The 15516-nt window shown below is 41.9% G+C and overlaps 1 protein-coding gene across 3 annotated transcripts in view; it reads left to right on the forward strand.

The window, feature by feature from the left end:
• Nucleotides 1–15516, forward strand: part of msh3 (mutS homolog 3 (E. coli)) — a 139481-nt gene that overhangs the window by 65247 nt on the left and 58718 nt on the right. For 2 of the 3 annotated variants that reach the window (XM_065011763.1, XM_029638506.2), the window contains exons 14-18: nt 1830–1894; nt 2156–2272; nt 6379–6543; nt 6797–6911; nt 14356–14513. In XM_065011763.1, coding sequence (XP_064867835.1) covers nt 1830–1894; nt 2156–2272; nt 6379–6543; nt 6797–6911; nt 14356–14513 — 620 coding nt within the window. The remainder of the gene's footprint in view (nt 1–1829; nt 1895–2155; nt 2273–6378; nt 6544–6796; nt 6912–14355; nt 14514–15516) is intronic. The other variant, XM_065011764.1, reaches the window with a different exon arrangement.

Below are 15516 nucleotides of genomic sequence, written 5' to 3' on the forward strand. Positions count from 1 at the left end.
AGCATGTATTCATCAAGTAGCGTTAAATCCACACTTTGGATGGCTAGGCTACCTAGGCCTTTTGAATCCAAAATGATTGACTGGAATTAATTAATCAATCATCACAATAGTGATGGCATACTGGATGAGTATCTTTTTAATTACAGCTGCAAAGGCCTACACAATGCAACCCTACATACAGCGAGCTCAACCCTGTCGCAGTTGTCTGTTTTAAGGGTTTTACTTTTTTCATCTTTTTTCCAGTATTTATTTTTTTACCATATGACCTAATTATTAATTTTATCCCACATAAAAATGTTTTTACAGCTGATTTATTACTATGTCCTGCGCTAAAACTAGGATCCGGAGTTGGTTAGGTTAGCATACTACCAGATCAGGAAAAACTCTGGGCCCTAGGAAAACAATTTCCCCACCACCACTCTGGGACCTGTGGTTCCACCTCTGAAATAACACAATATTACAAATGAAACAACATATCCTATTTGTATGCTCTATATTTTCCATGTTTTTGGTGGTGGGGATGGACTTCCATAGTTTTACGAGGCTCAGTGCAGCCGGCAGCTACTGCGACAATTTCAGAATGTAACAGGCACTTAAGTAAAAAATCTATAAAACAAATCTCAAATATTAGGAAAATGTCTATACATTTCAACTGTTTAAAAAAAACATTGCACTGCTATTACCATTTATATTGTAGGAGTGTTAACTCAATGAGACAATTCTGTTTACACTGCCCTGCTTCAAGTGGTTGGGCGAGTGTCATGCGCTACTTCCAGAGATAGTGGTAGAGACGTAAGCAAGTACGCAAGTTTGCATTTGAGTAATATGTGTAGCCTATGGTATTTTTACAAAATTTTACTAAGTGTGAAGAGGCCTTTTGGGTAGGTGGCTGAGTCACAGTGGAGATCTAATTTAGACGTGCGTGTATGTTTGCGAGAAAAGCTGCGGGTGAATAGGTGAGTGTATGTGTTTGTGTTAGGCGGGCACTGATGGCCTCATTTTCTGTAGGTGGCTAGGTCACAGTTGGGATCTGATTTTAGTTGTGTATGTGTGTCTGACTTTTTAACTGCTTAAATGTAGCCTAATGTAATTCCCCAAAGTAATTATTTATCATAAGAGGGCCATAAACCAGGGTTTCCCAAACTTAACCCTTAACACTACACAGCTGATTCAAATAATCAAAGCTTGATGATGAGTTGTTTGTTTGAATCAGCTATGTAGTGCTACAGCAAAAAACAAAATGTGCACCCAGAGTAGGCCCCAGGACCGAGTTTGGGAAAACCTGCCACAAACAATAATTAGTAATGCTGCAAGAAAGGTTCAAATCTTACCTTACTGGTAAAAAATAGTTATACATTGCTGAGGTGTAGTCACTTTTGAAGACACAAGTACACAGTACAAATATGAAAATAGGGTTCAGCCAGGAGTTGATGGACAGTCAGAAGAGTGAATGAAATGGTAGGAGGGACATCCTAGCTTCAAATGGTGTCAGATTTCACATCCTGCATCACACAGGCAGAAGAGACAAAATCCTTTCCGTAAGAATCAGGCTACCTCTCAATGCAAGCCATTTCGATCTGTGGTGTCCACATATCGATTTATAAGCGCAAATGTCTGTCCTAACCGGTACCAGAACCACGCAGGTCCCCAAAACAGGGGACTTTACCTCTTTAAGGCTTGTTTGTGTGTTTTAATCAAATTGACGTTGTCTCTGTCTGCAGGCAAGTTATTTATCTCCCCTCCTGTTCTACCTCCTAAACTCTCTTCATCCTTCTCTCTCCCCCTACATCCCTCTCTTCCTGCTTCCCTCTTTGCCTCCCCCATCCCAGTTCTTGATAGAGGTGAAGAACTCTATGGTGTCTGTGGTTCCGTCTGACTGGGTTAAGATCAGCAGGTGAGAACACAGAGAGGACAGAGACGGGAGTTTTACACATTTTGTCATATTTTATTTATCTGTTCTAATCAGTATTGTCTCTTCCTGTTATGTCTACCTTTCCCCTCGGTCTCATTTCTCTGACCACCGTCTTGTAAGATAGAGGTCCTGACAGGAAATTGTGATATTTTTTTAGCTGGGAAATGAAATTAAAGGCCATGATCTATGACTGAGGATGAATCGCTCTCTCTCCCCCCCCCTCCTTCCCCTACTCCCTTCAAGTACTAAGGCAGTGAGTAGGTACCAGTCTCCGTACCTTATAGGAAGATGTAGGAGTCTGTCCCAGCTCAGAGAACAGCTGCTCATCGACAGCCAGAAAGAATGGACCAACTTCCTACAGTATGTATCCTTTATTCATCACCTACAGTACATCAATTTCATGTTGTTGACATCCATCCAAAGTGGGGAGAGGGTTGATGTGTAAAACAGCAGAAATTCCAATGGGAGGTATAAGACCTAGTTTAAAGGGGCTACATGTAACATTTCCACCGGCAACTAACACCAACTGTCAATTACATATCAGTAGTAGCAAAGTTCTAGAAATCCACAAGAGTAAAACATACTTTTTAGAACACCGCACAACGCAGCTAATTAGCATTTCACTTCTAATTAGCATTTTTACTGGGACTTACAAGCCAGTCCAGTTGATAAGGTAAGAAGCAGTAATAAGCCATTTTAGGTGTTTTAAATTGACCTTTAAAAAAAAATGCATGAAAAAAATCTAAAGACATCCTTCCCGCCAACCCGCCATGTCAGGTCTCCTGGCACCTCCACTCCTGTGAGGGACAGCTCCCCAAATACCAGTCAAAGCTCTTCTCTGTCCTGGCACCACAATGGAGGAACAAGCTCCTTCCTAAAATCCAGACAGCAGAGTCCCTGCCCATCTTCCAAAAATGTCTCTTCAAAAGCCTCTTGGTTTAACCCCCAAGCACCCCCTTGCACTAACACTTGCACTTTATTTTCTTACTATCACTAATTGTGCTAATAGCTGTACTTGGAGGAAAGTTTTACTTGCAGCGACTGTGATATGCATATGTCTTACCTACCTTAATGTAACAGTATTTCCTCCGTCGCTCTCCTCGCCAAAATGTGGGACTGAACCAGGGACTCCCTGCACACATCAACAACATTCACCCTCGAAGCACCGTTACCTATCGCTCCACAACAACTACTTCAAGGTCTTGGAGTGAGTGACTAGGGCTGTTGCGGTGACTGTATTACCGCCACACCGGCAGTCATGAGTCATGACCGCAGTAAAATTCCATGTCACGGTAATCTCCTCTTATGCACTCTGGACAAGCTTTGGTAGTACCCAACTTGGTAATGACCATCAGGTCCTAATGGCCTGGTACACGGGGCTCTATTGTCCCTCTAACCATTGGTATCAATGCAAATGCAATCGAAAATCACATTAAACACTTATCATCAAAACAGTATCATGCTTTTAAAACTCACCTCACTGTGCTGATCAATTTGAGTGTAAAAAATGGTTGTTGTGGATGTTTTTTTAAAGTCCCAACAGATCGAAATAGACAGCGCTTTCTAAGGTGATGATTAATTTAAAACACCCATACGCAATATTAGAGTTTATGCATAGGCTTATGAGCCTAAGCCCCCCCCCCCCAAAAAAAACTTTAATTAATGATTGTGCCGTTATACAATACATAGCCTACCACATAGTACCCATGCCAGACAAACAAAACTGATTTAAAACGGTACATAATAGGTCTAGCCCATTGGGGGGGCTTGCTTGTCTGCATTTATTTTGACATTAATACGTGTCACATATCAGTTTGCCAATGAAGCCGCATACAAACATGGTCTCTTTGTTTTCTTGAGTAAGGCAGCTCCAAAATGCAGGTGTTTCAGCCAAGCTCAGTTCTTTCTGTGGTGGTGTGGCAAGCCAGCAGAAAATACAGAGCGTTGAGCTGTGATTGGCTCTGTTCTGTCACTCATGGGGACACTACATCACCACCAAGTCTAAGGGTAGAGCTAGAAACTTGTAGCCCCTTGGATGCTGCCATAGAGTTACATTAGAAGTGCCCATCCAAGAAGGCTCAAGGTCATTGGCCACAGATAAAATTTCTTCAAATCACATTATATGTACTTAAGCAAGTCAGCCATATCAGCTTTGTTTTTTTAAAGGCAGTCTAGCCTATTCTCCAAAATTAAACAAATTTGAATAATAATAATAATAAAGTGTGGGCTGTATTTTTATTCATACTGGATGGACTTAATGCTAGACTCCATCATTTCTATCCAGCAGTCTGGGAGAGAACACATAGCCCTGGGCAATGCTGTTGGTTCATTGATTGTGCAGGGCAGCGTACAGAGTTAGCCTACAATTATAGTACATTTGTATTTGATTTTGAATAGCCTAGTAATAGGGCAGTTTTTACATTTTCAAAATTTAAAAAATAATTTCATTTTAGCCATACAGAATATCTCACCACCGTGCATTTCCATCTCCTCCTCTCTCTCCTTTATTCCTTTCTAGAGCGCTCAGAGGGGCTGTCAAAAGTTTAGTGAAATATGTTTTCGTACGAAAACATATTACTATCGATATTCCCGAACAGATTTCCCTTGGTTTCCCAAATTAAGCACTGAGTAGCAGCAGGAACAGGGTTGGAGCAGCTCATATGAAGCACATGCTTCGCTCTAAAACTGAAGTAGTCTACTCGGCATCGTTGACGATCCCTCAGACGATCCCGCAGGTGAAGAAGCTGGATGTGGAGGTCCTGGGCTGGCTTGGTTACATGTGGTGCCACACCTGTCAGGTGGATGGATTATTTTGGCAAAGGAGAAACGCTCACTGACGGGGATGTAAACAAATAATTTGAATTAAATAATATTTTGGTGTATGGAACATTTCTGAGATCTTTTATTTCAGCTCATGAAACATGGGGACCCACACTTTACATGTTGTGTTTATCTTTTTGTTCAGTATATCGAAATACATTTGACATATTAGTAAAGACAATATTAAATTGAGCATAGTCTGATGGGTAAAAATATGATCACTTGATGAGTGAACAGATGTGCAGCTTGAGGCAAGGAACAGAGGGCAAGCTTTGTGACTTTCAAATAATTAATAGTCGCATCATGCAGCTGTCGTGGAATTATTCTAATCAAAATGAGACTTTTAGATTTCTTCAAAACAATCAAACTTTATTATTTAATTACTGCAGTAACGGAGCTTGTCAATGACCCACCTGTACAGTAAGTGATTTGTTGAGAGCCCAAACAGCAGAACTAAGCCACAGCATTTTATAACAAAGTACCTCCTCCTGGATATTCATGACAAATCACAGATGAGAGAATTTATACAAAGGTACATTTTGCTCTCATGCAACATACGTCAAGATTTACATGGCGCCAAATATCTGTCTATAGTTAATTTACTTCTTTCTTATACAGAAATACTAATGCAACATAGACACTAGGTCCTTTCCTTAAATAAACTGGAGATTGGGTCTTTTGGGATTGTTGTTTTATCACCAAGCCATCATAAATCTACAGTCAATGTTAAATCTCAGAGGCTTCTCTCTCCACACAGACACATAAGAGTTCTAAGAACTCTATTATGTTGCCTCTAAGAAAAACAGACAGTGTAAGTACTAATATAGGCTTACATTCTAATATAAAAGTAATGTGATTAACATAATGTTGTAATTCTACAACACAGCCCATAATTTCTAATACACAAACAAAGGTTTGTGTCTCTCACAACTTAATTTTCCAAATATCTCTAAATCTAGCATATATGACCTGTTTCAAATGATCACTTTTACAACTTCATATGAGCACTCGCTCCGGAATGGGAAAAATATCCTTTCTATTTTATTCAACTAAGTTCAATTATATTCTTCTTACTATAAAATCATATCATATAAAATAGTGGCATGGGACTTATAAGCATATCTTGTCTGCTAAATGAACAAGCCTATATAGCCTATGACATGGAGCAGAGCCAGAAAACATACAGTAGGCCAACTCATATTCTGTTCTTCTGAAATACATTTTCTCTTTATCATAATGTTTTTTTTTAGACCTGACCAAAATAAATAATGGATTTATTGTGATGGTGTATATTAAATAGGATTTTTTATTAGACTTTTTTAAGTGTATATAGGTGTTCCAAATAGGTGCACACCGCTAACTAGCTAGCCATTTCACACTGGTTACACTCACCCCCTTTTGACCTTCTCCACAGCAACCAGTGATCCGGGTCAACAGCATCAATCTAACAGTATTGCTTATGTCCCTCTCCTCGCTCCATAAAAGCCTCGACCCTTGCAGAGCAAGGGAAACAACTACTTCAAGTTCTTGGTGCGAGTGAAGCCACCAATTGAAACGATACTAGCGGGCACCACTAACTAGCTAGCTATTTCACACCGATTACATTAAGACAACCGCATATCACTTTTGGTGATAACTTTTGGTAGTTTTGTCTGTTCCCCTTCTATACTCACTCTCTCTCTCTCTCTCACTCCTGCTCTCAGTCAGTTTGGGGAGTACTACCACACTATGAAGAAGGCTGTTGGTAACTTAGCAACAGTGGACTGCCTGTTCTCATTGGCTGAGGTCGCTAAGCAGAGGAACTACTGCAGGTAATCACTCTGATGACCTTTACCTTAGAGGTGTGTGTGTGTGTGTGTGTGTGTGTGTGTGTGTGTGTGTGTGTGTGTGTGTGTTACAGTTTTAAACAGACTGTGAGGAGGAGTAGACTGGGTCCAGAAGGCTTAGCTCTACTGCCAACTGCACCCTAAACATCTCCCTCTCTCTATCCATCTCTGTGTCCCTCTCTCGCCAACTACACCCCCTACTTCTCACCTCAGAGTATATAACTGTGTTCTCTCCCAGGCCGGTGTTGTGTGAGGGAGACCGTCAGATCGTGATCAGGGACGGCAGACATCCTGTGATAGACCTACTGATGGGAGAGCACACACAATACGTCCCCAACAACACAGAATTACAGGTATACAGACAAAAACACACACACAAGCTGGTGTAGATTAATCCTCTCTGTGAAATGCAAAAGGCACCAATAGGAATCCGAGCCAAGCTCTCATACTGCCCACCCATTCACTGTACAGATCAGCAATGTAATATCGACCTTTCACTCTCTCTCCATAAATCGTTCTCTCTCTTTCTCTCAAATTTTATTGGTCACATGCTTCTTAAACAACAGGTTAAATGCTTACATTGAAAGTGAAATGTTTACTTATGGGTCCTTTTCCAACAATGTATAGTTGAAGATAAAAAATATAAATAGTGACACGAGGAATGAATAACAATAACAAGTAAAAAATAACATGGTACCAGTACCAAGTCGATGTGCGAGGTAATTGAGGTAGTTATATACATATAAGTAGGAGTAAAATGACTAGGCAATAGGATAGGTAATAGACTGTAGCGGCAACGTATGTGGAGCAACAGCCTATGTGTGTGGCGTCGGTATGCATGTGTGCGTATGTTTTGTGTGTGTGGGTGTATGTAGTGTGTGTGTGTGTTGGGGTGTATGTGTGAGTGTGTGGGTAGAGTCCAGTGTGTGCGTAGTCAGTGCAAGAGAGAGAGTTCAAAAAAGGGTCAATGCAGGTAGCCATTTGATTAACTACTGTATTTAGCAGCCTTGTTTAGCAGTCTCATGGCTTGTGGGTAGAAGCTGTTCAGGGTTCCTGTTGGTTCCAGACTTCGGACAGTGGGACCGCTTGCCGTGCGTACGCAGAGAGAACAATCATTGGCTTGGGTGGCTGGAGTTTTTAAAAATGATTGGGCCTTACTCTGACACCGCCTGGTATAGAGGTCCTGGATGGCAGGGAGTCGGCCCAAGGGATGTACTGGGCCGTACTCATCACCTTCCATATCGCCTTGCAATCAGGTGCCTTGCAGTTGCCGTACCAAGCAGTGATGCAGTCAGTCAAGATGCTCTCAATGGTGAAGCTGTATAACTTTTTGAGGATCTGAGGGCCCATGCCAGATCTTTCAGCGTCATGAGGGGGAAAGGCACTGTTGTGTCCTCTTCACAACTCAGTGAAATGGACACCAAGGAATTTGAAGCTCTTGACCTGTTCCACTACAGCCCGATCTATGTAGATGGGGGCGTGCTCGCCCCTCCTTTTCCTGTAGTCAACGAACAGCTCCTTTGTATTGCTGACGTTGAGCAATATTTTGTTGTCCCTAGCACCACAACTGCCAGGTCTCTGACCTCCTCTCTATAGCCTGCCTCATCGTCGTAGGTGATCAGTCCATCCACCGTTGCATCGTCAGCAAACTTGATGACGACGATGAGGCAGATTTTTTATGGAATATCTACATAGACATACAGAGGCCCATTATCAGCAACCATCACTCCTGTGTTCCAATGGCACATTGTGTTAGCTAGTCCAAGTTTATCATTTTAAAAGGCTAATTGATCATTAGAAACCCCTTTTTGCAATTATGTTATCACAGCTGGCAGCTTCATTAAATAGTACCCACAAAACACCAGTCTCAACGTCAACAGTGAAGAGGCGACTCTGGGATGCTGCCCTTCTAACAATGTACGCTGAGAGTCGGGAAGCAAGTTCAGGGAGTGAATACATAGAATAAATAAATTAACAAAACAAGAAACACAAACAGCGCACCGACATGAAACAGGAACAATGACGACTGGGGAAGAAACCAACGGGAGTGACATATAAAGGGTAGGTAATCAAGGAGGTGATGGAGTCCAGGTGAGTGTCATTATGTGCATAACGCTGGTGACAGGTGTGCGCCCTAACGAGCAGCCAGGGAGCACACGTGACATTACCCCCGACGCATGGCTCCAGCCGCAGGGCGCCGACCAAGATGACGATCCTGGGGATCAGGAGCGGACCGGTCACCTCTGCTAAGGTGCGGGAACCTTTCGATCCGGCTAAGGCGCGGGAGCATGACAACCTAGAGCATCGGAGAGAGAGCATACGTGGAAGTTCCCCCTCCCCGGCGTGTTCGGCTCTAGCCGCAGGACGCCAACCGCAGGGACAATCCCGGGGATCCGGAGCGGACCGGTTGCCGCCGCTGAGGTGCAGAAACCTGATGAACCGGCTGAGGAGTGAGAGCCTGATGAGCTGGCTGAGACTTCCCCGGTTGCCTCGGTTGAGGCACGGGGACCTGTTCACCCACCTTAGGCATGGGAGCCTATCGAACCCGCTGAGGCATGGAAGCCTATCGAACCTGCTGAGGCCTCACAGGTATCTCCAATACCCAGACCTGACATCACCAGCCAACACAAAAACATAACAAAAAACACTCCCTGCTGCTTCTTTTTATTGAGTTGTCATTCTGTAACGATGTACGCTGAGAGTCAGGAAGCAAGTTCAGGGAGTGAATACATTGAATAAATAAATGAACAAAACAAACACAAACAGCGCACCGACATGAAACAGGAACAATGATGACTGGGAAAAAAACATAGGGAATGACATATAAAGGGCAGGTAATCAAGGAGGTGATGGAGTCCAGGTGAGTGTCATTATGCGTGTAACTCTGGTGACAGGTGTGCACCCTAACGAGTGGCCTGGTGACCTAGAGGCCAGAGAGGGAGCACACGTAACAGTCCAGTGTCTGTGTTCTTTTGCCCATCTTAATCTTTTATTTTTATTGGCCAGTCTGAGATATGGCTTTGTCTTTGCAACTCTGCCTAGAAGGCCAGCATCCTGGAGTCGCCTCTTCACTGATGACGTTGAGACTGGTATTTTGCAGGTACTATTATTGAAGCTGCCAGTTGAGGACTTGTGAGGTATCTGTTTCTCAAACTAGACACTCTAATGTACTTGTCCTTTTGCTCAGTTGTGCACTGGGGCCTCCCACTCCTCTTTCTATTCTGGTTAGAGCCAGTTTGCGCTGTTCTGTTGTACGAGATCTTCAGTTTCTTGGCAATTTCTCGCGTGGAATAGACTTAATTTCTCAGAACAAGAATAGACTGACAAGTTTCGGAAGAAAGGTCTTTGTTTATGGCCAGTCATCTGTAGATCTGTTGGGGCGGTATGGGAATTAGAGTGGGTTCAGGGTATCTGGGATGATGGTGTTGATGTCAGCTATGACCAGCCTTTCAAAGCAAGTTCAGCCACTGCCTGTTCACCCCGCTATCATCCAGAAGGCGAGGTCAGTACAGGTGCATCAAAGCTGGGACCGAGAGACTGAAAAACAGCTTCTATCTCAAGGCCATCAGACTGTTAAACAGCCACCACTAACATTGAGTGGCTGCTGCCAACACACTGACTCAACTCCAGCCACTTTAATAATGGGAACTGATGGGAAATGATGTAAAATATATCACTAGCCACTTTAAACAATGCTACCTAATATAATGTTTACATACCCTACATTATTCATCTCATATGTATATGTATATACTGCACTCAATACCATCTACTGTATCTTGCCTATGCCGCTCTGTACCATCACTCATTCATATATCTTTATGTACATATTCTTATCCCCTTACACTTGTGTCTATAAGGTAGTAGTTTTGGAATTGTTAGCTAGATTACTTGTTGGTTATTACTGCATTGTCGGAACTAGAAGCACAAGCATTTCGCTACACTCGCATTAACATCTGCTAACCATGTGTATGTGACAAATAAAATTTGATTTGATTTGAAAGCATTTCATTGCTATACTGTAGATGTGAGTGCTACGCAGCGATAGTCATTTAGGCAGGTTATCTTGGCGGATGTTACCTGTAATCCATTGCTTCTGGTTGGTGAATGTACATTATGTACAGTCACTGTGGGGAAGACGTAATCAATGCACTTATTAATGAAGCCGTTGACTGATGTGGGTGAATTCCAGAACATATTCCGGTCTGTGTCAGCGAAACAGTCCTATAGTTTAGCATCTGCTCCATCGGACCACTTCCATATTGAGCGCATCACTGGTACTTCCTGCTTGAGTTTTTGCTCATAAGCAGGAGGATATAGTTATGGTCTGATTTGCCAGAGGAAGGGCCTTGTGTCCATTTCAGTGTGTAGAATAAAGGTGATGCTGTTTAAAAATTAGGTAAAACGGATTTCAGTTTCCCTCTTATTCTCTTTCATTCTCTCCCTCCAGATAGAGCGAAAGAAGAAATGCATCGATCTCTTTGTGCTCATATGGTCATTACTCTCTGTTTATTCATGTTCATAATATTATCATGTTCATATCATGTCCATAAGTCATAACATTCAATGAGAGGGTGGATAGAAAGATAGTAAGACAGGGACCTCACGATACGTTGCATGATACATACACTATTCGATACATATTGCGATTCGTTATGCATTAAGATTGAATATGTATTGACATTTGATTCTGCGACAGGGTGGAAAAGAGGATTGAACCACTATGCTGCTAAGGTTTTAAATCTTTCCAGGCAGAAACAATTTTGCCTGATTAATCTGCTTAGAACTGCTCAAAGTCAGAATATCAATTGATATAGAGTCAGGTCAAAAAATATTGGTACCTTTTGATAACGATGAGCAAAAAAAAGACTGTATACAGTAATATTAATCAGAAATACTGAGCTATATTTGGTAAATTATATTATTTTATACTAATACAAGTTTGAGGAGGCTCAATCTTGGCCACAAGTGGCTCTTCCAGCAAGACAATAACCCCAAGCACACGTACACATCCACAAAGAAATGGTTAATTAACCACAAGATCAACATTTTGCAATGGCTATCTGTCTCCGGACTTGAACCCTATTGAAGACCTGTGGTTTGAATTGAAGAGGGCTGTCCATAAGTGCAGATGAAGGATATCAAGGATTTGGAAGGTTTCTGTATGGAGGAATGGTCTAAGATCCCTCCCAATGTGTTCCCCAATCTCATAAAACATTTTAGAATAAGGCTCAGGTGGCATTATCCTTGCAAGTTGAAGTATTGAAAACGGGGGTGTCAATCATTTTGACCCCTATCTTTTTGAGGAAAAACAACTAATCAATTTTAGAATAAGGCTGTAACGTAACAAAATTTGAAAAAAGTCCAGGGGTCTGAATATTTCTAAATGCACTGTGTATGCAACTTGTATGCAAGTTTTTGCATACGTTTTGATACAGTACCAGTGAAAAGTTTGGACACACCTACTCATTCAAGGGTTTTCTTTATTTTTACTATTTTCTACATTGTAGAATAATAGTGAAGACATCAAAACTATGAAATAACACATATGGAATCATGCAGTAACCAAAATTGTGTTAAACAAATCGAAATATATTTTATATTTGAGGTTCTTCAAAGTAGCCACCCTTTGCCTTGATGACAGCTTTGCACACTTTGGCATTTTGTTAGCTAGCTAGCCCTAGTTATATAATATGTTTTTACTTGTTGCGTTCTCCCTCTTGCGTTCATTCGGGATGTGAGCTGGCTGCTTGTTCTAAATAGTATAATTGAATCTGTCAAAACAGTGGCAGCATGTGGCCTCCCGAGTGGCGCAGCGGTCTAAAGGCACTGCATCACAGTGCTCGAGGCATCACTACAGACCAGGGTTCGATCCCAGGCTGTGTCACACTGCTCCCGTGACCGGGAGACCCATAAGGCGGCGCACAATTGACCCAGCTTCATCTCGGTTAGGGGAGGGTTTGGCCGGCCGGGATGTCCTTGTCCCGCTGCGCTATAGCGACTCCTTGTGGCGGGCCGGGCGCCAGTTGTACGGTGTTTCCACCGGCATCCGGGTTAAGCGAGCAGTGTGTCAAGAAGCAGTGCTGCTTGGCAGGATTGTGTTTCGAGTGATACATGGTTCTTGACCTTCGCCTCTCCCAAGTCCATACGGGAATTGCAGCGATGGGACAAGACTAACTACCAATTGGATATCATGAAATTGGGGCGAAAAAGTACACAAAAATAAACTGTGGCAGCATGTGCAGCAGTGGTCATTCGGGTTTTGACATGCAAACGTGAAATACAGTGAGCTTCAAAAGTATTGGGACAGTGACACATTGTTGGTTGTTTTAGCTCTGTACTCCAGCACTTTGTATTTGAAATTATACAATGACTATGAGGTTAATTAATAACCTCTTAGAACTACCCATCCCGGATCCGTGAGAAGTGTCATCAACTACACTAATTAGCATAGCGCAACGGTCAAAAAATATTACTAGAAAATATTCATGAAATCACAAGTGAAATATAGTGAAACACAGCTTAGCCTTTTGTTAATCACCCTGTCATCTCAGATTTTGAAATTATGCTTTACAGCCAAAGCAAGACAAGCGTTTGTGTAAGTTTATCGATAGCCTAGCATAGCATTATGTCCAGCTAGCAGCAGGAAGCTTGGCCACGAAAATCAGAAAAGCAATCAAATTAACCGTTTACCTTTGATGATCTTCGGATGTTTTCACTGACGAGACTCCCAGATAGACAGCAAATGTTCCTTTTGTTCCATAAAGATTATTTTTATACCCAAAATACCTCCTTTTGTTGGTCACGTTATGTTGAGAAGGCCACCGGAAATAGCGGTCACGACAACGCCGGAAACAAATCCAAATGATGTCCATAATATCGACAGAAACACGACAATCGTTTTTTATAATCAATCCTCAAGGTGTTTTTCAAATATCTATTCGATAATATATCAACCGGGACAATTGGCTTTTCAGTAGGAGCGAGAGGAAAAATTACTACCTCTGTCTTTTACGCAAGAATCTCTCAGAGCCCTCAGCTGGCCACTGATGCAATGTAGTCATTTACGCTCATTCTTCAAAATAAAGGCCTGAAACTACGTCTAAAGGCTGTAGACACCTTAGGGAAGCCACCGAAAAAGGAATCTGGTTGATATCCCTTTCAATGGGCAATAGGGATGCCTAGAAAGACAGGGGTTTCAAAATAAGAGTCACTTCCTGATTGGATTCTTCTCAGGATTTCGCCTGCAATATCAGTTCTGTTATACTCACAGACAATATTTTTACAGTTTTGGAAACTTTAGAGTGTTTTCTATCCTAAGCTGTCAATTATATGCATATTCTAGCATCTGGTCCTGAGAAATAGGTGGTTTACTTTGGGAACGTTATTTTTCCAAAAATAAAAATAGTGCCCCCTAGTTTCAAGAGGTTGAAGTGCATAATTTCAAATCCAACGTGCTGAAGTACAAAGCCAAAACAAAAACAAAACATTTTACTGTCCCAATTCTTTTGGAGCTCACTGTAGCTGTATTTATGCTGTTGTTCAAATGCCCTGTCCAGATATCCCCCAAAAATATTGATATTATTAAATTATTTAAATTTCCCTTCCATAGACTGTATGTAATTTAGTTAAGTGCATTTAAGAGAAAGAAAATGAAAATGAAGTATTAGAGTTATTTTCTCAGCTGCTATGTGTCGGAGGTGGTGGCTTTTAGCTTAGGGGTGCCAATAATAAAAAAATAACACCACTTAGCTATTTAGCTATTTACACTTTGTCCCCCCTTCTCTGTTTGTTCAGGGTGACGGGAGGAGGACTCTGATAATAACAGGCCCTAACATGGGGGGTAAGAGCTCCTACATCCGCCAGGTGGCGCTAGTCAGCATCATGGCCCAGGTGGGCTCATATGTACCAGCTACAGAGGCAAGACTGGGCATCCTGGATGGCATATACACCAGGTACACACACACACACACACACACACACACACACTATATATATATATATATATATATATATATATATATATATATATAACAGTAAATGTGATTGACACATTGTCAGCCCCTTGTTGCCCATTATCAACACATTAGCAACTTAGTTCTGTAATCAACTGTGAGTGGTTCTGGTGGCACTTTTAGCTCCTCAATGGTTGCCAGGTAATATGAGAGAGAACAGAGACTATTCTCCCTCTCACACACGCGCGCGTGCACACATACACGAGCGAGCGCGTTTCTGTTCGCCGCTTATGCTACCATGTGAGCAGAGAGAGACTAAAGGAGGACTCTCTCTCCTTTTCTCCCTGCTATTTGGCAAAGCAGAAAGAATAGTGGCCATGACAACATTAGAGGCACAGCGTTGGGATCCATAATAAATGCAGCAGACTTTATTTTTCTCCATCGCTCTTTGTTTTTCTTTGCTTTCTCTTTGTTTTTCTTTGCTTTCTCTTTGTCTTTCTGTCCCTTTCTCTAGTGAAATTAGGCTTACGACAATATTGAGTACTGCATGGCCAACATTGCCCCTATCGGAAAGGTACATTAAAATCGTGTTGGATATATATATACACATTGCACAATAACACACCTCTACGGATAGTATTGTCCACATAAATTATTACTTTTGTTTCGGTTTTGTTAACTTGAGTGCGTGGCAGCCAAACAAACACACATCAGCGTTAGAAGAAGACTTTCCCTAATTCGTACCGTACTAATGAACAATCTACGCAAAATGACAATCTTGCGTACTTGCATCAAGTTATAAATTGCGGGTTACACACATCTACATATTTTTGTTATGCGTAGAGTATAAATTAGGCTTTATGCGGTGTCTCTGTTTGCATGTAATTTGAGTGCACAACATCGTCATTTTTAGCCGTGTATATAGCCCCGATGACTGCCCACTGTTTTTTGTGTGTTTGTGCATGGCGTACAGGCGCGTGTGTGTTGTCGTAAAGATGTGATG

The sequence above is a fragment of the Oncorhynchus nerka genome, linkage group LG27 (assembly GCF_034236695.1).
Source record: "Oncorhynchus nerka isolate Pitt River linkage group LG27, Oner_Uvic_2.0, whole genome shotgun sequence".
NCBI classification, from domain to species: domain Eukaryota; kingdom Metazoa; phylum Chordata; class Actinopteri; order Salmoniformes; family Salmonidae; genus Oncorhynchus; species Oncorhynchus nerka.